A 22,391-nucleotide genomic window follows, 5' to 3' on the forward strand; every position below is an offset into this window, starting at 1 on the left:
CGTCACTCACTCCATTCCAAACACACATATACACTTACGCCTGCATCCAAAAATAATGAAATAAATTCAATCGCTATCATCATCACTTCCATATCCCACCAGCGGCCCCGCCACAGGTGCAACTTTCGGTTTTGCCGGCGCGGCCGTATATCCCCTTAGTGCCGCGAGCGTAGAAGTGGAAAATATACCATTGCCCTGACTGTGCTGCCCAGACGGCGCGACCTGCATAGCCGCACAGTCCGCCTCGTGCGCATGTGCATCCTCGCCGCTCTCAATCATTTGTCTGGGCTGAGCAGCACCACCAGCTGCCTCAATCTCCTTTGCTGCTTCCCACTCTGCCTTTTCCTTGGCATACCAGACGTCGTCTGGGGCCTCGTAGCCCTGCAAGCCAAAGCTGCCTTCTATCTTGCGCCTCTTCTTGGCTTCGGGATCGCGGCCTTCTAGCTCGGCGACATAGGCGGCGGGTAGGGCTTTGCGGATAGCCTCTGCGGCCTGCTCCTCGATGCGATGGGCCTCTCGTTTTGCGGCCTGGGGGTTTGGGTCGACGGTTGCCCAGCGCACGTTGAGGATTTCATTGTGGTCGAGGCTCTGGTGCGCCATTGCTTCTTTTGCGAATTGGCTGTTTGCTTCATTCATGTAGGTTACGAAAGCTACGCCGCGGGCGGTGAGGACGCGCGTGCGTTCAATCTGGCCCCATTCTTGAAAGTGACGGGCGACGATTTCTTCAATGTCGTCGGTGACGTGGATGCGGCCAATGTACAGGGTGCGATTTTGCCGTTGGAAGGAGCCTACACCGCCCATGTCGTCGCGGTAGTCCGAGTGCTTGTCTCGGCCGAAACAATCGATGTTGGAGGGGAAGATATCGGTGACGGTGGGGAGACGATGCAGGTATTCGCAGTCGACGCCCTTGGGACATATGCCACGCGCGAAGAAGAGACAAAAGTAGGAACCGGGTGTCTTGTCGGCTTTGGTATAGCCGCTATCTCTCGCAACATTGCAGCGCCCTTGTGCCGCCGTCTTGCTTAGGTATTTGTCTTCGCGATCGCCGCCGCTCCATTTGTTGTACCAGATGTTGAAGATTGTACCAGTTGGGGCTGGCGTGTCCGTCTTAAAGGTCGCGGGGTCGACTTGCGGTCGCGCTGGTCTTCTCTTGCGGCGAATAATCTTCTTGACCTTTTTACCTTCTGCATTGGTGGTTATGATGGTCTGTTCGGTTGTGATGGGCGCAAGCTCGGTGGATGTGGATGTCTCGAGGGTTGTGTCCGGTGCGAGTGAAGGCGTGTCTGCCGTAGCGACAGTAGATTGCGCGGGCGGTGGTTGTACTTCGGTCATGATGTATAATGTGAGGCGTGTCGCAAAAGTGTCCGTTGATGTAACAAACGATGGGAGGAACTTTTGGAGTTGAGGCGCGACGCTAAGCTGGGCGGTGGCGTCGATCACACGTGATTGCGCGCATCTGCCTTTGGAAGCTGGAGGACCCACCTTCGATCAGACGGAGAACTTGGCTGTGATGTGACTTCGGGTACGTCACAGGAGACAAGGTTGATAAAATGCTACTTCATGTTCCAGTGACAAAAAATATAACCCTCGTTGCATCCATATATACTCGTCATACCACCCACTCTACAATGTTCATCCTCTCAAACCCCCATCAATCTCCATCACCGCCCCATTCACATACCGACTCTCCTCCCCAAACAAAACCGCCACCACATCCGCAACCTCATCTGGCGTCCCCAATCTCTCCAACGCATTCCCCATCCTCATCCTCTCCACAAACTCCCCTCCCTTGACTATGCCCGCATTGCTCGGCGTATCAATATACCCCGGCGCCACGCAATTGACCCTGATACCTCTAGGCCCCAGCTCCAACGCAAGCGACTTCGTCATGCCAATGAGTCCGAATTTGGTCGTACAGTAAACAGACTGCATGGCTGATCCACGCATGCCAGAGATGCTCGAGACGTTTACAATGGCAGCGCCGCGCTGGAGATGCGGGAGTACAGCGCGTGTGACCAGAAAACAGCCTTTGAGATTGGTGTTCACGAGCTTGTCCCAGTATGCATCCGTCGTCTCTTCTAGCGGTATGCTGGTCGGGTTTACGCCCGCGCAGTTGAAGACGTAGTCGATTTTGCTAAACCTGGCGAGCGTGGTATCGACGAAGCTCTGCACTTCGGCTGTGCATCCCACGTCTACTTGTTGGGCGTGGGTGGGGGTACAGCATTGAGAGGCAACGGCTTCGAGGTTGGGTACGTTGATATCGCAGAGCGATATCGAGGCGCCCATAGACGCCATTTTCAGGGCCGTCGCCCGTCTGCATTATACAAGTGTTAGTGTAGATATCGGGCTTCCAAAACCCTCCTGAGAGAATGCGTGTTGCCATACCCGATACCACTCCCACCACCTGTGATGAGAACGATCTTGTCCTGGAATGATTTTGACATGATCAGACAAGTGATTTCAAGATACCAGATCGTCAAAAGATTTCAAAAGTTCTACGAATGGCGTGCCATGAAATGACATTAGAAAGGCAAGAGGCATTGTGCTTTAAGACTGACAGTATATACGGTAGATGCGGAGGAGTGGGGGGAAGTGGGATGTTAACGCATGATTAGCGCATCATTCTTATCGTCTACATCAATGGTTCCCCGAAGTAATCCTAAGCTACAAACGTAGCATTGCAGTGATCATTGGTTGCTCCTCCTAAACCGTCCCGAGGCATAACGCTTTCTTCCCCCAAGCAATGCAAATACATAACACAAACCCCAGCCAGAACACCATGCAATGCAATAATGAAGAAATTTGGCCTGGAGGAATAACTTAGGAACGGCTCTGCCTTGATCTCGACCTTTCTCCACCGCGCGCTTCTCCTTCCCGCCCGTTTACCTCGAGCTGATTTTCTCGTCTGACAGTAGCCTTGTCAGGATATAAGTGTGCACGACTGCTGTCCCGAGTCGAAATGCTCTCCTTTTCTATATCATTGCTCTTCGGCTCCGTCGGCTTGTGTTCACTGCTGTCGGGCTCGCAGTGGTTGTGTTTGCCATCATCACTGTCCAGCACAAGGCGCCTCACTCTTCTCACCAAGTCGTCTACTTTGAAGGGCTTGCTTATCACATCGTCCATCCCTGCCTCGCGCATACTGTTGGTCTGGACGTCTCTAACGTTGGCAGACACACCCAGGATGTGACTGAACCCTGCCTTGCCCTCTTCTTGCAACTGGCGGATTTCTTGGGTCGCAGTGTTACCGTCTTTGATTGGCATCTCTTGGTCCATCAATATGCAGTCGAAATAATTTCTGTCATTGGGATTTTCGTCTGTTATCTGCCCGCGTTCGGCTACCGCGTCGATTGCTTCTTGGCCATTGTTTGCAGTGAACACTTCGAACCCGCGCGATTGTAGTTGTCGCCGAAGTACCTTCTGGTTGATCAAGTTGTCTTCCACAAGGAGTAGAGTTTGCTTTTTCTCGGAGCGCTGGTCACTCTGCGATCTAGACACTGATTTGGCATCCTGCTCTTGTCGTTGCGTTTCCCCTCTCTTCAAATTAGGTAATCTTTTCTCTAGCTCTGGAGTACTTTTTGTATATTTCTTAGCAATAGCATACGTCTCTTCATACCGGCTGTCTGCGGTGGATGCAGGATGTGCTTCTGGCACATACTCAGTCGGAGGGTCAATTAATGAAGACTCCATATCTTCAGCACTTGACCGCATTTTAGCTTCTGGTCGCTCGCTCTGGTGTTGCTCCGCTGAAGCCTGTTCTGTTTGACGTTCCTTTATACTCTGAAGATTAGAATTGGCGCGGCTGTATCCAGGTCGTTGTCGAGAGGGCGTTTCTGCCCGATTAGAGGCATTCGAATTCTCCGAGTTACTGCGGGACTGGAAAGGTGGCCGGCCGTCTTCGCTTGTGCCGTTAGAACGGCGAACCTTGAAGAAGAATCCAAAGGTGGAGCCTTCGCCTTCTTTTGAGCTTACGCCTATATCGCCACCATGAAGAGTACAAACTGGTTAATCATCAGACATTGACACAGGAATGTGTACTTGAAAAAAACTCACGTTTACGGGATATGAAGAGGCCTAAACCTGATCCACCGTATCTCTCCTGTGTTTTTGGAGTAGCTTGGCTGCATAATGAGTTAGTCATGGCCATGGTATGGTAAAGTACAGTCGATGACATACCGGAATCTCTCAAATAGCTTCTCTTGGCCTTCTTTGCTGATACCTATGCCGGTGTCTCTAACGGCGACCATGAGGTACAGAGCGTCGCCGGAGCCCCATTCAGAAGTCATAGTAGAGTCAATGTGGAATGCCTCTTTCTCCTGACTGAAGAAAATAACGTTGGGAGGATAAGAAGTTGGACGCTCTGCAGAGGCACCCACGGAGACAGTGATTTTTCTCTCGCTGTTCTTTCTAGATGTGAATTTGATCGAATTCGTTATCAAGTTAACCAGCACTAGAGAATGTCAGACATAGCCGAAAGCGCATCTGCACAAATCTTACCTTGTTTCATGCGGTTCAAGTCGGCAACCACATAATCCACGTTCTGTTCATCATATGATATATCCATGGCGTAATGGAATTTGATATTCTTGGCTTTGAACTCGGAATGGAACACACGAAGTGATTGTGAAAACTCCCATTTCGGCCGAGTTTCTGTAAATTATGAGTATTTTTGAAAATCAAAGCTTGCAGTATTACTTACCGCGAGGTACCAGAGATAGCATCATCGAGTCAAGTTTAGAGAAAGAGAGAATATCATCAACCAACGTGTTTTGATGTGATACACAGAGCAGTATGGTATCGGCAGCATCCAATATGTCTGCCACTTGATCCTTGATATTTCCGCGTGTGGATGCAATTTCTCGCGTTACCTCCTTGACCTCTTCGGCCAGATGCATAACTGCAGAAAGTGGGTTGCGGATCTCATGCGAGACCATGTCAATAAAGCGTTCCTGCTGTTCCTTGCGCTCTTGGGCCTCACGAGCTGCTTTTTCCTGGGTCAGCTGTGCCTGTTTGATGTCTGTGATGTCGATGATGGCACTGATGAAGCCGGCCAAGGGATCATCACTGAGAGGTTTGAGCAAGAAGAGTCTCCACTGTTCGCCTGCCACTTCTGTCGGCTCTGCAACGTCACATCGGAACTCTATTTGCAACGTTTCGCGACTTTCAAAGGCCTTGCGGTATGCCGTCATGACGTGATCATAGTCATCAGGATGAATACTCTCTGGCCATGCACGAAACTCATTTTGGCCCTTGTTGGTGGTCAATTTGAAGAAGCCGTCGTTTACGAAGATGGCCTCTGCATCTTTATCCAGAATGGCAAGTCCAGTGGGCAGAAGCTCGGCGAAGCGTTGGAACAGCGAAGTCTGCTGCAAGTCGGCCTGGCGTCCTGAGGAGTAGTGGCCATGCTCCTCGGGTGCCTGTTCCTTGAGCTGTCTCCCAGGGTGATCGCGCGCCATCTTGTCCAGACCTTCAATGGGCATATACCTGTCGACGTTTGGGTTTTCCAGGATCTGCGCCAGGACGCCCTGGCGGGCGCCTTGGCTGTCGATGATGGTACTCAACAGCAGCTGCGTGTCATGTTCGACGGCGTACTGGTCGAGGAAGAACCTGGCGGCTAACGGAGGACGCTATCAGCGCCCTGGCCTGTCTCTACGGAAGACATGATGTGTTGCTTACCCACCTTGACGGTGCGGCCACGCAGTACTGTCCGCAGTGTCCCCAGCGCCTCATGCGCATAGCTGTCGCAGGCGCGAGTTGCCTGGCCGTCCAAGTTGCCCCGGGCCTTGCCCCAGGCGATGTTGTGTATGACAGTGAGGTCGTTGCCCCAGAAGATGGCGGCACAATGGGGCATGGGCAGCACACAAGTGTTGACGAGACATGTGAGCGTCGGCGGCCACGACTCGCGAGCGCCTATGGGTGTCTGAGACCTGCTGCCGTGTCAGTTGGATTGTCGAGCGTACGGTAGACGCCACACGGTGCATGCTATGTTCATTGTAGCATTGTCGCTGCGCAGGAGGCGGGAGGCCAGGCTGGCTCACCAGTCGCCACTATTGAGATTCTCCCAGTTCAGGTCGAAGACCGGCAAACCCGTTGCGCTGAGCCTGTCCAGATTCTCCATGGTGTCGCAGGCAGTGGGCAGACTCGGGGTTTGGGCGGTTGATACTGGGGGCGCAGAAGCAACAAGGGGCGCCCCGCCGGTCTTGTCACTTGATGTCGAGCCCTGACGACCTGTGCTAGTTGGAGGTTGGCGGGTGACGTCACTGGGCAGACGTCCCTCCATGGCCAAGACATGTCTTCCAGTTGGGGTCAACTACCGGCAAGATAGAGTACTATTGTGTTGTGCAATACAGCGCGCACAAGGCGACGGAATACCTGGTACGCCCTGAAGAAGACGACGAGGAGATGCCGTGGCCGTGGGCCGTGGGTCTAGGCCAGCGATGGGCATGTCTATTTCCATCTATGTCCATCTATTTGGACAATCCTGTATGCCAACCCGGCCGTAGGCCCCACTGTCCTGAACATCATGGCCGATTGTGTACTAAGTAGCACCACATCAGACGTCATCTTGGGCTGGCCACCTGTGGTACACACTACTCTACACATAGAGTACTACTACGAAGATGGCAACGTGCAAGAGTGGATTCACTTCCAGGATCGTGCTAGAGGAGCCACACCCATGCAAGTTGCAACTAGGTACACTGCTCCTACAATACCTACCAAAAAAGATCATCTATACACATGAGTCAGCCGTGCAAGAAAAAGATAGAGTTGGTAGGTACTAGGTAAGTAGAGTACCGGTACCTAAGCTACATAGGGAAGAGGTGGGTAGAGAAGACTTGGTACCTCGTAGAGTACCATGAATGCTACATGACTAGCTACCATCACACAGTTCCCTCCCCTACCTACCAACCCAGATCCATTTCGTCCTCCCGGTCTCCATGACTTTCACGTTGCTCGGCAGTCCCCGCGCGCACACGTCGCAATAACACCGCTTGCATCTCATCCATGATCAGCCGCGTTGGTGGATACATTTGACCTTCTACGGGTCTTCCATTGCCCTTCTTTGCCAGCCACGCACGCAGCATCCCCAACGAGAACCAATCTATCTCGTAACTAGCCATGTTGTTCGTCTCCCCATCCTCGGGAACCCATCCAATCGTCCCGCACTTGGTTGCCAGCACCGTGTCCACCCAATGCGTGGAGTCGAAGTCGCCGAGGACGAAACGCCCAGTCTGCAGATTCACAAATATGTTGCTAGGCTTGACGTCGCAGTGGACGAGCCCAAGTGAATGCATGTGTAGAATAGCTGCTGAAATGTCATCGACGCACTTGGAAGCGTTGAACGAGCAGCCACGGTCCACTAGCTCACTCACGTCCATGTCATACTGATCGAATACCAGACTTGACACATGGCCAGAGTCATCGACGGTGACGCCATGGTAGGCACATACGTTAGGATGAGGATATCGATGCAGCATCTGGCACATCTGGATCTCCCTGCCTGTCACATCCTTCAGCCATGGCTCCTGATACATGCCTATGCCCTGTTCCAGGAGGTCAATTCGCTTCTCATACAGCCCACTAGTTGATCGAGCCAAGGTCATGAGGGACGGAATGTACACTGGCTTGACATACATACAGACCATGCGAGGCCTAACGTCCCAGCACCAAGGGCTGCATACTTCTTCCATACTCAGAGGAAGCTTAGTCTCTGCATACCAGAGGTCACCAAGATTGGAGCGGAACAGAGCTCGCCTGGTGGTGTCAAAGTCTTTGTGCTCTACTAGAATCAGTGGGCACCCTGCAGGTAAGGTAGCATTCGAACTACCTGCAGCCTTGGAGTTAGGATGAGAATTGGCCATCATACAAGTAAGCTACTCCCGTTGAGTGTGTGATGGTGTGAGTTTGATAAAGGTTGGGGACTTGAGCCTGTCTCACGTAGCAGTGAAAAGAGAGAGCGAACGTGGGATCAGCTGTTGCACTGTAACTGAAGGCACAGCACTCATTACCGATGTGATCGGATAGCTTTGTGTTCGATATTCACTGGTAGGTTTTGTTGACTCACTTGACTGCTTCACCTAGTCAGTGAAGCTAGTAATCTGATCGATAAGTTCTATCCAACCATCCTGGATAAGCACTCATATTGAATGTGATTTGATATTCATTGCACTTTTGAGAGCTTTGGAGAACCGAGCCAAGTGAGTGAGTCTTTTCAAGCATCACATGATCGAATACCGGTAAACTTCTAATCATTTCAGTCACAACCAGGCGATGAAGTGATCCAGATCGTTGTCAAGTTTGATTACACGCGGCAATTGATTTTCTCCCTCAGTCTCAGGTCGAAAACACACGGAATGTCAGAAATGAGAATGTCATCGCCATGGCACCCATGTTTCAGCAGAACATACACGTTTCAGTCTCCGCGAAACATGTTTCACGCAATTCGCAGGTAAAAACGCGGCCCCTGATACAAAGATATCATAGTATACTTCCATACTACAATTCGCAAGTACTTCCTTGCATGTGCCATACATGAGAATACAATATTCCCATTATCGGTACCTGAGGCATGCTAGCGCATCCCCAAACACACGGGCTCGGCCCGCCGCCATACATACTTCATCGGGAAAGCCTTCATCCCGTATTGTGACTACGCCATTGCGTCTTGACTCGCGCAAGTCCACCCATCTCACACAGGTTTGCGTGCAATCAACCCCGCGACTCAGGCCAAGCTGGCTTCTAGGTTGGCCGCTGTCCCCTTGCCCGTTTTTTCCCAGTGGAGTGATCCCTACCTAATTTCGCAAACTCAATCTTACATGCGTTCTCACATCTCTCCAACCACACCCCACCCTCTCTCTCCTCGTCCTTCTATATGTCTCACTACCGCTGTCAATAATTTCACATGTCGCCCTCCACTCCTTCGCCTCAACTTTCCACCGGCTCCTCCACATTGTCCGTCCAGAACGCCATGCTCAGCACGCTGCCCTCACCCACTCGCGATCTCAAGCTTCTCGCCCGCGAGGAACGTCACTTCACGTTTGCGCACTTTACCTGCGAGCATGCCTGGGTGATTGGGAATATCCTGCGCAATGCGCTGCGAACGGCTGACTGTCCGTGTCTTATCCACATCTCGATTGCATCGCAGACACTATTCCATGCACCGAGCTTGCCAGGCCTGATGCCAGATTCCGAATCCTGGATGCAGAGAAAGCGCAATACGGTGTTGAGGTGGGGACATAGTACCTGGTATATGAGTTGTATGTTCGATGGGGATTATAAGAGGTTTGCAGAGTACCATGCTATGAGTGGAGACGAGTGGGCAAAGTACACGCTTGAAGGGGGAGGGTTTCCCGTCTTTGTCAAGGGGGTGGAAGGCTGTGTTGGTGCGATTGTGGTGGTGGGCGTGGACAGTGAACAAGCGCATGGAGTGGTGGTCAAGGCGATTGAAGAGTACAAGGATTTGAGGGATGGATTCAAGAGCCCAACGAGGAGCATGACTGTTAAATGACTAGATGGTCTGGGAAAAGGAAGAGGGTTAGGCATTGATCTTGGACACAAAGACAAGTCACAGCCTTCGACAAGGCGAAAGCCTTGATAGTCTCAATTGCTAGATCCTACAACACTGCGCCTGGACTCCTCGTCGGCCGAAAACCGAACCGCCCACCAGTCGCATCGAACGCTATGGAGTAATCAAACAGGAAGCTGCGACCGGTATTGATATACGGCGGCGCAGTTTGATTCAAAGGAATGACTGCACTGGGCTCGTTTATCGACTCACCACCGACAATGAGGGAATACGATGCTACTGGCGCTTGCAGAGACGGAAACCCAATTCCAACACTAGTCCCGGGTTTTACCCGCTTGACCATTTTCGCATAGCCATGCTTATTTGGGTTGCGTATGTGGATAGTTGGTATGGAACGATCCTTATCCGCCCTCAAATACATCTGGGCGATCCCAGTATCCACCAGTGCTGCGCCGCAATTTGGCTCGCCGTCATCGGTGTTGAAGCACATACGGGCCATTGCCCAGTCCCTTTGATCCTGGCTGTGTGTGAGACCAGGCTCAAGATTTATGAATGCAAAGTTGCGTATATTGTCTTGTGTCAGGCCTATCTGCACGCCTGCTGTCGAGATTGAGTATCCAGCCCGCATTGACGATGAGTCTACTGGCTCCCCATCTAAGGAGACGATGTTCAAGAGTGGATTGAGTTTCGGAGCACCAAAAGGCATACCGTCTCGAGGTTGATTGCGTCCGAAGCCTACGCCCATGTAGGTAATATGTGAAGTATCTCGTTCCACTGGTTTCTCGCCATTGGGGCCGAGTGGGCATTCGAATGTGTCCTTGCTAGGGTCGTATGCTGGACACCTCCAGCTCTTATCTACGATGAATACAGGCACTGTTGCAGATGCGTACGAGCTGCCTTCGCCGTGGAAGTTGATGGGTAGTTCAACAAGACGTCCGACATAGAGGATCTTGCTACTTGTGAAGAAGTGGTGGGCCGGTGTACCAATTGTGGAGGAGAGATTTGGTAGCATTGGGGCGCCAATCAACAAGCCAGTCGATCCGGTATCGACTGGCATCTTAATCTTGATGCCTTCGATTGTACATATGACTTGAGGGTCATGTTTGATGCTGAACTTGTGAATAAACGGTACAAAGATTGATTTGCTGTACTGTGATAGATCGACCTGTGCGGATGACATTGTGCCGAATCTGCTGAAGGAATGATATATGATCAGAATGAGAAGGACTGCGAAGCGCCATAAGGGTATCGGATGTCTTGCGACCTTACGAGTGTTGGTTGGAGCTGACGCCGCTGACCGCTGCTCTACGACTGGCGGTGGCAGTTGCTTGAAGGGCTTGGTCTTCATAACTATTTGTAGATTCAAAGACGACCTGCAGCATCCGCTGGCACACACGCAACATACACGCTAGAGCGTTGTGTCAATGCTGCACCCAGATTCGCCAATGTGATGATGTTTTGGGCAGATGATTGGTGATGGAGTGGGAGATCAGAGCGCGCCGTGACCCTCATTCCCCCGCCTACGTGAGTTGGCGGGCCCTTCCCTTCCGGAAGCCGAACGCTCTCCACTTGCCTACTAAGTTATTAGATGCTAAGCATCCGTCACGCCCGTTCCCGTGTCATGGCGATCCAGCATGACGGACTACAGACGACAAACTCCCCTTCCCCCATCAACAACCTCACTCCATCACTTGTTTAGTCTCAATCCTCTACTCCAGATTGTTGCATCAGGCCCCCCGCAGCACCTAGTCCCACGTGATGCGGGTCGCAGGACTTGGCTCAGCTGCACGAGCTGAGTGGCGCACAAGTGATTACCCACCGCAATGAAGGCGACACAGAAAAAACAATGAAGACAAGGTGCAGCGGAATGAACATGGCATCTACATTTCCGGGTGCTGTCCTCCATCGACAGTAGGGCCGTTCATCTCATCTCATCTCGACTCGGGCGCTGCTGTCGAGCACTTCTGCCCGTCTCTATAATCATCCCACGAATCGAGAATTCAGACCATGTAATCCACCATGGGCCGTTCCCCTTCACGATCCAGCGACGGCGCAGATGCTGCAAACGCCCGCGTCGAGCCACGCCTACTCAAAGCCATCGAGGACAAGAAACTCGAAGATGCCGTCGCAATTATCGAGAACGCAAAAGCGAAGTCGCAGCCGACCGACCATCTCTTGCGCATAGGATTAATGCGCGCAGCCGAACGCGGAAACATTGAAATCACCGAATACCTGCTGAAAAATGGCGCGAAGCCAGATGGAGGCCCGGGGGGCAGGGTTTCGCCCTTGTTCAAGGCGATTGAGAAGAATCAGGTCGGGATTGTGCAGTTGCTCCTGAGGTTTGGCGGAAATGTAGACGCGCAGGATAAGCAGGGAAGAACTGCGCTCATGACGGCTGCCTGGAAGAATCACTTCCACATTATGAATGAGCTCCTGAGGTGCAACGCAGATGTCAACAAGAAAGATCACACCGGACGGAACGTTCTACACAATCTAGCGGCAGACAAGCATTGCAATTGGGGTCGCGACGTTATTGCGGAGTTGCTGAAGACGAACATTGCGATCGATGGAGAAGAAGGCCAAGACGAGCAGAAGAGGAGTCCTCTGCATTGGGCCGCCAGCACGGGCAAGAAAGAGCTCTGCGAGATGCTCCTGAGGAGAACAAAGCTACCTCGGGCGAATATAAATGCAATGGAAATCAGACAGAAGACGCCCATGCATCTAGCTGCTGCGCACGGAAGGGACGATATCGTGGAGCTGCTACTTCTATACGGCGCAAACGTCATGGCAAAGAGTGATGGCAAATGGACCGCCTTGCACAATGCTTGCGAACAAGGCAGTGTAAAGGTTCTCCAGATTCTCATTCTTGCAGGCGCAGACATCAACGCGCGGTTATTAAATGGGATGACACCGCTGCATGTTGCGGCACAAGCCGGTCATCTAGACATTGTCAAATGCCTGCTCGAGAAGAAAGAGATCAAGCGCGCAGCGAAAGATTCTTTTGGCATCACTCCATTCTTACGCGCTGCGCAAAGCAAGAAGCCAGCCCGCAAGGACATCATTAACATCTTGGCACCGCACAACCAGGTCGAGGCGCTGAGTGAAGACGCGCTTGGAGCTGCCAACGGATTCCATGCTACAATGGTGGATTTTGGTAATTACCATAATGAGAATAAAGTCACTCGCAGGACAGTATTCGAACTGCTCTACGCTCGAGACCCCATCAATCCAAGGAAGCCAGCAGTTTCTATTCTACCGAAAGATTCAAAGGCAACAAACTTCAGATGGATACATTTGCCAGCAAACAACATGGCCTGGGTGGAAGCACTCTTGACCAAGGCTTTCATTGAAGAGGGGGCAAATGATGTCGACGGATTCAAAGCCCTTGAAAGGTCATTCGGTCATCAGCATCGTGGACAGCAGATCCATTCGCACTTCATGAGGCCCATGTGTCAAGGCGTTCCTCGTGCTCCCAAGCATCATGATGATTCGGACCTCTCTGATGGTACTGAGAAGGGGCCACCAACAATCGTTGTGAGCAGTGGCACAGGACTAGGTATTGATGTAGCTGGTGCATCTGAAGGACCTTCACCTCATGTACCCCGCACGCCTGTGCGGACAGGCACGGCGAGTACAGAGCAGACCGACTGGACAACCGGATCAGGGTCGGGAACACTGCCTGGTAAAGACGGAAAAGGAAAATCCAAGAACAAGCCTAAGAAGATAGCACAATGGGGTGGATCTAGGCCCGCAGGGAAACGAACAGGTGGTACAGACACACCACCATCACGGCGTCCTGATAGTCAGATGCACCGTACGGGGACCAGCTCTTCGCTGAACAATAGTGGGAATCTTCGGTCGCCCGGTAGTCCTGGACGAAAGGAATCAATGCCATCGACAAAAGGCAACATTTTCTCCTTCATGCCATACCTCCATTTCGAAACAGATCGCCAACGTCAAGAGATGCAGAATGCAATCCTGCAAGCACAGCTGCTCAAAGAACGCGAAAGGAATGAAGAACGCATTCTCAAACCGGTGATCCAGCGAGCCTCGACGTATGACGAAATGCTACTGAGAGCCCATCTGACCTCCTCACAAGCTTCACTTCACGTGCGGCGTACGCTTGATCAATTTTTCTATCACAACATTGACACGCAGTCTCGCGACCGTGATCAGGTAGTGTACCGCTATCAGAACAAGTCCTCTGGCCAGCGGAACGGGGATGAAAAGATATTCATGGTCGACACGCTATGGCTCTGGACACTTGGTAAGGATCTCATCGTGACTGCCTTCCCTCAACGTTGGCAGCAGCCGCGCAACGACCCACTCAATGTTCTTGATGGCGTCATTGAAGACATCAACAGCAAGACTGGAGAATCAGTGAAAAGTGTATATGACCTCGCGATGATTATTACAAGTCGGTGTAGCGGGATGTTCGACAGGCATCGAATCGGAGATGAAGACTATCAATTTCTCGATATGTTTGAGGCCACCATTGGCGATGCCACAGAGATGGAAACAAAGCTCTTTGATGAGTTCAACACTGCTTCGCGTCAGGCATCAGCGTGGCTGCAGCATCACAGGCGCGCAAGTCGTTTCTCACGCCATTTAGAAGCTGAAGGCAGGCAGCGCGAGCATCTGAACCGTAGGAACACAGCACATCACTCGCATGATCATGCCTTACTGGATCCCCCAATTCTAGAAGAGCAATTTAGCTACGATGACACGGACCGCACAGCTTCTCATGCACCCCTATTCGTTGACAAGCTGCTGGACATAGGCGCCGAGACAGATCTTCTGCGAGAGACCAAAGATATCCGCGATGAGCTGAACATGATTGCAAAAGTTTTAGATGACCAGCGCAATGTCATTCCAGACATGGAAGCAAGCATCCTGGACATCTATCATAAAGAACACAGAAGTCAACAAGATCTCAAGAGGAGGTTCAAAGACATGGTAAAGACGATTGAAACTCATATCAAAGACTTGGACCGCATGGACAAGCAAGCTGAGCGCATCTACAAATCCATCACTGATCTCTTGGACCTGAAGCAAAAGCATGCCAACGCATTCGAGGCCAGGTTTGCACGCGACCAAGCTGCTGCGACTGCGGAACAGGGTCAGACCATACAGATCTTCACAATCGTAACCATCATCTTCCTCCCCTTATCCTTTATTGCGGCCATGATGGCCATCAATATCCGAGAATTCCCACATCGAGAAGGCAGCGATGAGCCTTCGCTCCCACTCTCCTTTGTCAGCAAATGGGTGTTTGGATTTGGTTTAGCCTTCAGCATCCCCTTCATCGTAATCGCCCTTTCCTTTGACGCCATAAGCGATTTCTTCCGTGAAGTGCGTCGTCGGTTTCGCGACCGCAGAGCGAAGCAAAACCACAGTCAGCCAGGCAAAGACGTCATCACCGACGACAACACCTCCACCAAAATCGAGTACGGAATCGACATTGGTGCCCTCGACCAAGTCCTCAGCACTGGAAGAAGTACAACCGTACGTTATGGCGGTCGACGCAGTATCGAAAGCTATCTTGGCAGTGCACGCTGGACAGAGGGCGGTTCCATTCTTCCCGTCACGAGTCACAGCACAGCGAGGGCGGTGGACAGTACGCTGCCGGCTCTTGGCACGAATACAAGCGGCAAGGTGACGGTTGCGGGCAGATTGAGCTTGGAGAGGCCGGCGCCGAGGATTAGCACGGGCTTTCGGATGAGGGCAAGTGCGGATCTGGAACGCGCTTAGATGAGGTACTACTGTGTAGACGTTGAGATGGAAGAAACATGGAAGAAGTATTTGCTCGAAAATTTAATACCCAAGCGTTACGATCATTAATGACCACTTTTATTTCAATAAACTCTCTCAATTGACAGCATTGCTTCCCAAGTGAATAGAAAAACACAGGCCACCTTCCGCCTTCTCACCCCCATCCCCCACGTCCCTGCCTCTCATTCTCCTTTCTCAATTTATCCAGCTCAGCAAGATATTCATACCGCTGCTGTGGATCCGTCTGGCTCCCTGTGAACTTCCTCTGCAGCTCCGTCTGACCGGGGACATATGCGCGTTTGCCGTACATGCCCAGTGGTCCTTGTTGTGTGACTAGGGGATCGGGGATGCTTTGTGCGGTCGTGTGGTGGTTTTGTTGGAGCTGGGGCGGGAACTGGGATAGAGTTTGGGATTCGAAGTAGTCTGTAGGCCAGTGCTGGAATGGAGCTGGAAACGCATGGCTCGGAGTGTGATGGCGTGGTGTATACAAGGGCTCGTGAGGTTGGACACATCGCGAGGACGTGGGATTGGTATGGCTGAAAAAGGATTTCGAGGCCTGTAAGGCCTGGACTTCCTTGTCGAAGCGAGTTTGAGCAAGGAGAAAGTGCGAGTTGGATGCTGGGGCTTGGTGGGTAGGGTGTCTGGAGGAGCGTTCTCGTTCGTACGGTTTTTTGGGCTGTGGGCACGGAGGCTTGATGCATACTGCCGCCGAATATAGGGGTGGTGGTATCGTAGGTAGTGAGGAGGGGGGGAGATGGGTTTGCGTTTATGCCTCCGCTTGGTATCACAGGCTGGTATAAGTCTCCAGTGCTTCCAAATCCTCTACCACTTCCGAATGATCCAAGACCTCCATGCCCTCCAGGACCTCCAGTCTCCCCAAAACCACGAAATCTCCCAGTACTCCCAACCCCTCCCAGACCACCAGAATCCCCACCTTTCCCTCCCACCCACCTTACCCTTCTTCCCCCTGCTCTTCCTATCCGCCTTCTCCCTATGCAACCTCTCCTGCATATCCCTAAACATAACCGGCTGCTTCCAGCACCCCTCCCCTCCCACAACCCCCATATACTCCACAAACACCGGCACCCCATTCTCATCAGGCATCATAGTCTCTTGACCTGGCACAAAGGTGCGCCCGCCGAGATCGACATTGCCGGCGTTTAGATTGTGGAGAAGCCGACGTCCTGCACGGTCCTGGTCGGCGGCGATTTTGTATCTGTAGGTCGGGCCCTTTTTGGTTGCGGGAGAAGAGGCCCATGGGTTGGGGCGGGGTTGCTTGGTGGTTGTGCTTGGGAGGAAGTGGGGACGTGGGTGTGAGTTCAAGTATGTGGGCAAGCGTGGGTGCGTGGATGCTACTTTGAGTGCGAGTAAGGAGGACGGCGCTATGTATTTTGATAGCCGGAAAATTCTGTTCAAGCAAAAAGTGAGACTAGTTTGCATGTGTGAGAGAGAAGGGTACGGGGTGGGGTAATGACTGGGGGTGCAGAGGCTGTTGTTTGAGAAAGATGGCGATGGAGTGTGAATGAGATATCAAAAGAAACTCAAAAGGGTTGGCTTAGTTGGCATATCGTTTTGTCAAAGAAGCATAATCACCATAAGTATCACTATCACACACAGTACATTGGAACGCACAGGGTTCAGGTTCGAACACTTGTATTTGAGCACCCATTATTGTTTTAAGAAATCGAAAGCTCATACGCCCCGATGATGTCAAAGAGACATGCATTTGCACGGAATATGCCAGTCAGAGAAGACCAAATCGTGCAGCCCTTCTAGAATCCGTCATGATGGCCTTGAGCACAAATTTCCATAGATTCATGTACTTTATTCAGTCCCTTTACGTAACAAGAGACCAAAATTTGTTTCAATTGTACCATTTTCCAGAAACTTCGTTCAAGTCGTGTCGCAGAAATCGAGGTAGTGCAATCGTGTCGTTCAAGATAATCAGAAGCCATCAGGTCATAACGCAAGAATCGTGAGTCATGCACTATTGCATCCAAGCCGGACAGATCAGTCGTAGAGAGGAACAAGTGATGAGCCAGATTAGGTGACAGTGACAGCTTAAAGAAGTATTAGTAAGTGTGGTGGCAATAATGTAGGTGTCATCTTACATTCAGAATAAAGTCCAAATTCAGCGTACCAGGATTGAGACAACATTTGGAGGTGTCACTAAAAGAGTGCGAAGGGATCTTCAGCAGACTTGGGGCCGTATAAGGAGTCTTTGACCTCTGTGTCTCCACGGCTGACATCGAGAGCAGCTTGTGCGTGGAATACGTCGCTGTCTTCATCACTGACTTCGCCAATGCCGCGGTCCATGACGTAGCCTGCCGCAGATGGATCAATCCTGCTGTACGGTGTATACTTGAAAGCACCCTGAGGCTGGGAAGCTCGTGAGCCCATGAATCGCGCGATGATGCTCTTGGTAGCTCCCATATTACCCGGAATGTATTCAACACCACCACGTGAAGCTACGATGAACTCGTTATACTGGCTCGTACCAGTGGCCGGAGAGCCGAGCTGGGTGTGAGTGGCCGAGGTCGGGGTCAGGGCAGGCGTCGGCATGCCTGTAGGGTCATCCAGAGGCAGATAAGTCGTCAGGACACTGTCGTGAATGCGAGCCTTGCGATTACTGTCGCGGGCCCTCTGCTTGGCGAGACGCTGTTCTTCGGCGCGCTGGCGACTGTGAAGTGGGGTCTGCAGGGCACCCTTAATCTTGGAACCAAGGTTTTTGATGGCTTCTAAGTGTTCTTGATCAGCCTCTCTGTAGGCATACTTGAGGGTGATGAGGAGGGTTTGATTACCGACGAAACGTGTTGCCTTCTTCTTTGGCAGCATCGTCTTGCTTTTGATCACCTCCTTGGACACCTTGGCGTCGTTAGCATCGAACAAAGAGGGATCAGAGTTCCTAGATTTGCGAGTCCATGCCATGCGTAATGACGGAATCCAGTTGCCCTCGGCGACTTGCTTCTGGCGTAGCTTCAACACAGCTTGCTGTAAAGCACCGGCAGTACAGCTCTCACCAACGATTTGTGCGGCCTGATCGAAGGGGATCTGCACACCAGTTTCGCCGCAAGCCCAGATGATGCCGAGGACAACATTCTTCCAGTCGTTATCACCCCATTTTAAAAGTTTTGCGCGGGGCTGGCGTGGCTTGCGCCGGGCGCCATCTTTGTTGGTCTTCGGGATAGTCTTGGCCCTAGAACTTTCAAAGGAACCCTCATCGCTCTCTTCACTATGGTCGTCCTCCTCTTCGTATTCACCAGTATAGGAAGGTGTGTAACTTACATAATCGAAGCGGGCATCCTCGCCTTCCGACTTGATCTCAGACTCCTCTACGAAACCGCTGCTTGCTTGAACACCCATAGGAGAACTCATGGTAGCAATATTATCAATGCTACTGCTAGTTTGAATACTCATAGGGCGATTCGTGACAGTAGCATCGTCAAGATCGTTGATTTTGTCGGAATTGGTGTCAGCGTACTGGGCATCCTCGCCATCACTAAGCATGTTAGCAAAGGTCCGTCATAATGGTTTTCATATGCATACAATTCGCTAAGAGCCTCGAAGAACTGTTCAGATCCTGCGGTAGACTGGTAGAACGTATCGGAGTACATGCTAGATCCGTCACGAAACATGTCAGAGCTACCCGGGACACTATGGTCTGCGATGTCGGGCATAGCGGAAGGCACATCTGAGGCCCAGCTGGCTGGCTCATTGAATTCGGCCATGTCGTATGCAGCATCGTAGCCGTTGCGGTTCGCGGGTGTGGACATGCTGAATAAGTGTTCGTACTCGTTGTCGTAAGTGCTGATCAAGTTCAGCTGATTGTCAGATGGCGCCATGGCAACCTGTACAGGTTAGCAAACGTCTGCAGAGAAATATCCTGTGCGGCGCGCCTGATGTATTTGATATCAACTTACCAAAAGGGTGGTGAAGCTGAGCGTGACGTTGTCCCAATATAGGCTAAGCGGGGTAGGTAAAGACTACTCACTTGTAGTTGCTTGAGCACCGTAGCAGTGACGTTCCGAGAGCGAATTGTAACGGTCTCACAGCGGCTATTGCAAAGTAAGCAAAGTTTTGAAGCAATAGCTGAAAGATAGCGCTGGGTCCCACCCATGGCGTGGGAGCGGGGGAGCAGACTTGAGGAAGGAGAAGGACAGGGCCGGATTGCACAGGATTACGCAGGCGACCATGCCATATGTGAAGATGCCCACACATGATGAATGCCATGGGAAATGACGGATGGAACGGCTATGTCGCGCAAGTACGTACCTGGTGTCGATGCGGTGGGTCGTAGGCCCTGAGAAGGTGGTGGGATGAAGAGAAGCCTGTAATCGGCGTGATGAATGAGAAGGCAGACACAAGCTAGCGTTGTTTTGAGCTCTGCAAAGCTCGGCCGTTGACGACGACAGCCTCGATAAGGTCCTTGCAATTCGACAAAGTTCTACCAAGATAGCTGCAGCAGACCTCTCGATATCTTCAGTCAAGCGACTGCTTTTGTATAAGGAACACTTGAAATTTGCAGGTCGTACGTCGAAGGTCCTGTAACTGAAAAGTTGTCGATATTTGCAGCCTCTCCTATGTAGTGCGGGTGGTATATCTCCAAACCTGGGGGCAGCAATCGCTGACGTAACACAATCTCACAGGGATGGAAGGTGAGAGGGGTAAGATATATCGAGCAGTAGCAATAACTGCACACTGGGATGCAATCTGAGGGTAATTTCTGCTTCTGAAGTAAGCTGCTTGAGCATGCACTGCGACCTTGGATCCAATTGGAGGCAGCGATAGCGCCTTAGTGTCTGCAATGCAGTTGTGCTGGCCTAAGCTTTGCGCTCAGGTGAGAGAGGGCAGCAAAGAAACTGTCTTGCAGCAACAGTATCCAACAAGATAGAGTCTGAGTTGACAATGGTGACGTATATCTCCAAACGAAATGCGATATATGCGTCTATCGATTCCGTAATATAAACGTGGTGACGTAGGATTTTGGTTATCGAGAAGTGTTAGAAACAGGGTGAGGCATGCAGAAAGCAACTTCGAGAACGAGTTGAAAAAGCGATGCGTCAAGCGTAGAATAGTTTTCGCAAGTAGCATGGCAAGCCCCAATGTTGAGGCCAACGGGCTGATCTTATACAAGCTCTCCTCTGCCTATAGCAACCATGGTTCGGAGATGTTTGGCCAATTCCACTGTGCACATACGAACGTCATTTCGAGGATTAGGCTGTGGACACAGACTGGGACGTGGACAGTCTGACGGGGCAGAAGCTGCTTTGAATGACTTGACCCGGTCAATGTAAATCCATCAAGAGAGATAGAAATGAAGTTTACCAAAAGAAAGAAAGAGAAAACGAGAAAAAGATGTTGATTAAACGAGTAGAAAAACGACATTGACCAAACGAAGAAAGAGGAGAAGAGGAGATAAGTGCAAGAAGTGTTGAGTCATCTCAAGAGGGTGAAGAAATTTAGAGAACTCTATGCTTTGAGATGTGCGAAAGAAGGGAAAAGAGAAAGAGAAAGAGAAAGAGAAAGAGACAGAATAGAACGGTATGCAAGGGGCAGACCAAGCAAGCTCCTGTACGAGACCGAGGAACTGCTTGGACTTGATGTCGTCTCACTGTTGTCGTCATTAATTATTATGTCTCGACACCGAACGAAAGAATATAACCTGAGGAGACATTCATTTTCGGATGAGTGATATAAGAAAAACAATTATACGTATTACCTGAAAGTAGCGGCCCACGTGAATGTCGTAACTCATGACCTTCGGGATTATCAGGGTCAAGTAGAAGCTGACGATCTGGTCGACCCAAACGTAATCTCTGTGGTGCGCAATACGACCTTGGTCCCTGTTGTGTCAAACTAATTTGCGCTGGAATGCTGTCAGGCTGACTAGAGTCGGAAGAGCGGAGTAGATTTTCAACGGCGGCCAGGCATGTTCTGTCCGAATATCAATCATAGCCTGCCTGCCAGGTCCTCTCATAGATATAATGCTCGATGAACATAGCCAAATAAGCTATGGTCGAAAGATTAAATCCTTCAGAGGAAGGTGAGGACTGTGTAGAAGTATGTAAAAAACAGCCTGTCAGCACGACATAGCGGCGAGAAGTGTGAAAAATGTGGGTATTGGCGAGCCGACCGTCTGGAATCTGGTCATTAGCGCTATGGTCTGGCGACGTGATGCTTTATCAACGTGAGCCATTGGATAATCGTAGTGTTACTGTTATGATTGGACGCTGCCAGCTAATGCGAGGGTTCACAGGGGCAGTTTACGACCCATGGTTCTGTAACGAAGTATAATGATCAGGGACGGAAGCGGTGTACCTTGTCGGATTGGAAGTTCTTGGCAGAGAGTTCTAGCTGGTCTAGCATACGTCTTCTGCCTTTTAGCTGGCTTTCAGGCGAGTGCATGCAAATCATCGAAGTCTCCAGATTCTGCAATGTTAGAGGAGTCTCAGCTGTACATCTAGCAGAAGCGTATAGACTTGAGTGTGTGAGGCCAGCTTGACGGTATGTTGGTGGCGCAGAGCTCGAGGCCAAGAGTCACTCGAAGCTTACAAATACCAAGGCCCCAATTCACTGCTATACAGATCGCTCGTTTGTTTACACGTGGTAGGATCTCATGAAAAGGGTCCTGCTGTGGCACCTGGTGAGACGCGTGATGCTCAGACGCTCAGACGGATTTGGTGACGAGATCCTCGCGTGTTCGTGTTGGCTGGAGCCACCATGGGGAGGATCTCTAGGTTGGGCTCCATATCAGGGACGTACAGTCACTTGGGATGAGAGTCATCTGCTGGATGGACGGGCGTGAGGGAGCGGCGATGAGGTGCTGTATAGGGTTGCTACAGTGGTCAGTAGTGGAGGGAGGGGCAGTGAGCAGACGTGGAAATAAAGTTCCCCAGCGCTAAGCCTTGTGGAAAGCACAACGGGCCAGGCTGGTTGTTGGCCTTGGCACAGCTTTGTCATGTGGGGAATCAAGGCACAAGGAAAGGCATGGAGAGAAAGTCAAGTTCTCCAGTGAATTGCGAAAAAAAAATATGTACGAAAGTAACTAAACGTCTTATCTGCCCTGCCGTTAGCTCAAGTCCGAGATCCGTGCGCA

The 22,391-nt window shown here is 51.3% G+C and overlaps 8 protein-coding genes across 8 annotated transcripts; 2 read left to right on the plus strand and 6 right to left on the minus strand.

Moving 5' to 3' along the window:
* Window positions 1-66: 66 nt before the first annotated feature.
* On the minus strand, window positions 67-1,332 carry CWC2 (Pre-mRNA-splicing factor; the record flags this gene model as incomplete). The annotated part of the gene is made up of 1 exon (XM_066099360.1): window positions 67-1,332. The coding sequence occupies one exon, from the start codon at window positions 1,330-1,332 to the stop codon at window positions 67-69; it is 1,266 nt and encodes a 421-aa protein (XP_065950879.1).
* Window positions 1,333-2,820: 1,488 nt separating this feature from the next.
* IAQ61_011809 (uncharacterized protein) lies at window positions 2,821-6,277 on the minus strand (the record flags this gene model as incomplete). Its single annotated transcript, XM_003844336.2, has 7 exons — window positions 2,821-3,998; window positions 4,051-4,118; window positions 4,174-4,447; window positions 4,495-4,647; window positions 4,697-5,611; window positions 5,674-5,924; window positions 6,036-6,277. The coding sequence occupies 7 exons, from the start codon at window positions 6,275-6,277 to the stop codon at window positions 2,821-2,823; spliced, it is 3,081 nt and encodes a 1,026-aa protein (XP_003844384.2).
* Window positions 6,278-6,899: 622 nt separating this feature from the next.
* Window positions 6,900-7,862, minus strand: IAQ61_011810 (uncharacterized protein; the record flags this gene model as incomplete). The annotated part of the gene is made up of 1 exon (XM_003844337.1): window positions 6,900-7,862. The coding sequence occupies one exon, from the start codon at window positions 7,860-7,862 to the stop codon at window positions 6,900-6,902; it is 963 nt and encodes a 320-aa protein (XP_003844385.1).
* Window positions 7,863-8,899: 1,037 nt separating this feature from the next.
* Window positions 8,900-9,505, plus strand: IAQ61_011811 (uncharacterized protein; the record flags this gene model as incomplete). The annotated part of the gene is made up of 1 exon (XM_003844339.2): window positions 8,900-9,505. One exon carries the CDS (start codon window positions 8,900-8,902, stop codon window positions 9,503-9,505), a length of 606 nt encoding a protein of 201 aa, XP_003844387.2.
* Window positions 9,506-9,611: 106 nt separating this feature from the next.
* Window positions 9,612-10,871, minus strand: IAQ61_011812 (uncharacterized protein; the record flags this gene model as incomplete). Its single annotated transcript, XM_003844340.1, has 1 exon — window positions 9,612-10,871. The coding sequence occupies one exon, from the start codon at window positions 10,869-10,871 to the stop codon at window positions 9,612-9,614; it is 1,260 nt and encodes a 419-aa protein (XP_003844388.1).
* Window positions 10,872-11,542: 671 nt separating this feature from the next.
* IAQ61_011813 (uncharacterized protein) lies at window positions 11,543-15,274 on the plus strand (the record flags this gene model as incomplete). Its single annotated transcript, XM_003844341.1, has 1 exon — window positions 11,543-15,274. One exon carries the CDS (start codon window positions 11,543-11,545, stop codon window positions 15,272-15,274), a length of 3,732 nt encoding a protein of 1,243 aa, XP_003844389.1.
* A 175-nt stretch (window positions 15,275-15,449) lies between these two features.
* On the minus strand, window positions 15,450-16,675 carry IAQ61_011814 (uncharacterized protein; the record flags this gene model as incomplete). Its single annotated transcript, XM_003844342.2, has 2 exons — window positions 15,450-15,997; window positions 16,252-16,675. Coding segments are annotated over 2 exons (972 nt in total), but the record flags the coding sequence as incomplete, so codon positions are not given.
* A 789-nt stretch (window positions 16,676-17,464) lies between these two features.
* IAQ61_011815 (uncharacterized protein) lies at window positions 17,465-19,137 on the minus strand (the record flags this gene model as incomplete). The annotated part of the gene is made up of 2 exons (XM_066099361.1): window positions 17,465-18,794; window positions 18,908-19,137. 2 exons carry the CDS (start codon window positions 19,135-19,137, stop codon window positions 17,465-17,467), a joined length of 1,560 nt encoding a protein of 519 aa, XP_065950880.1.
* Between the last annotated feature and the right edge of the window lie 3,254 nt (window positions 19,138-22,391).

Source organism: Plenodomus lingam (assembly GCF_022343315.1).
Source record: "Plenodomus lingam strain CAN1 chromosome Unknown scaffold_20, whole genome shotgun sequence".
In the NCBI taxonomy this organism is placed as follows: domain Eukaryota; kingdom Fungi; phylum Ascomycota; class Dothideomycetes; order Pleosporales; family Leptosphaeriaceae; genus Plenodomus; species Plenodomus lingam.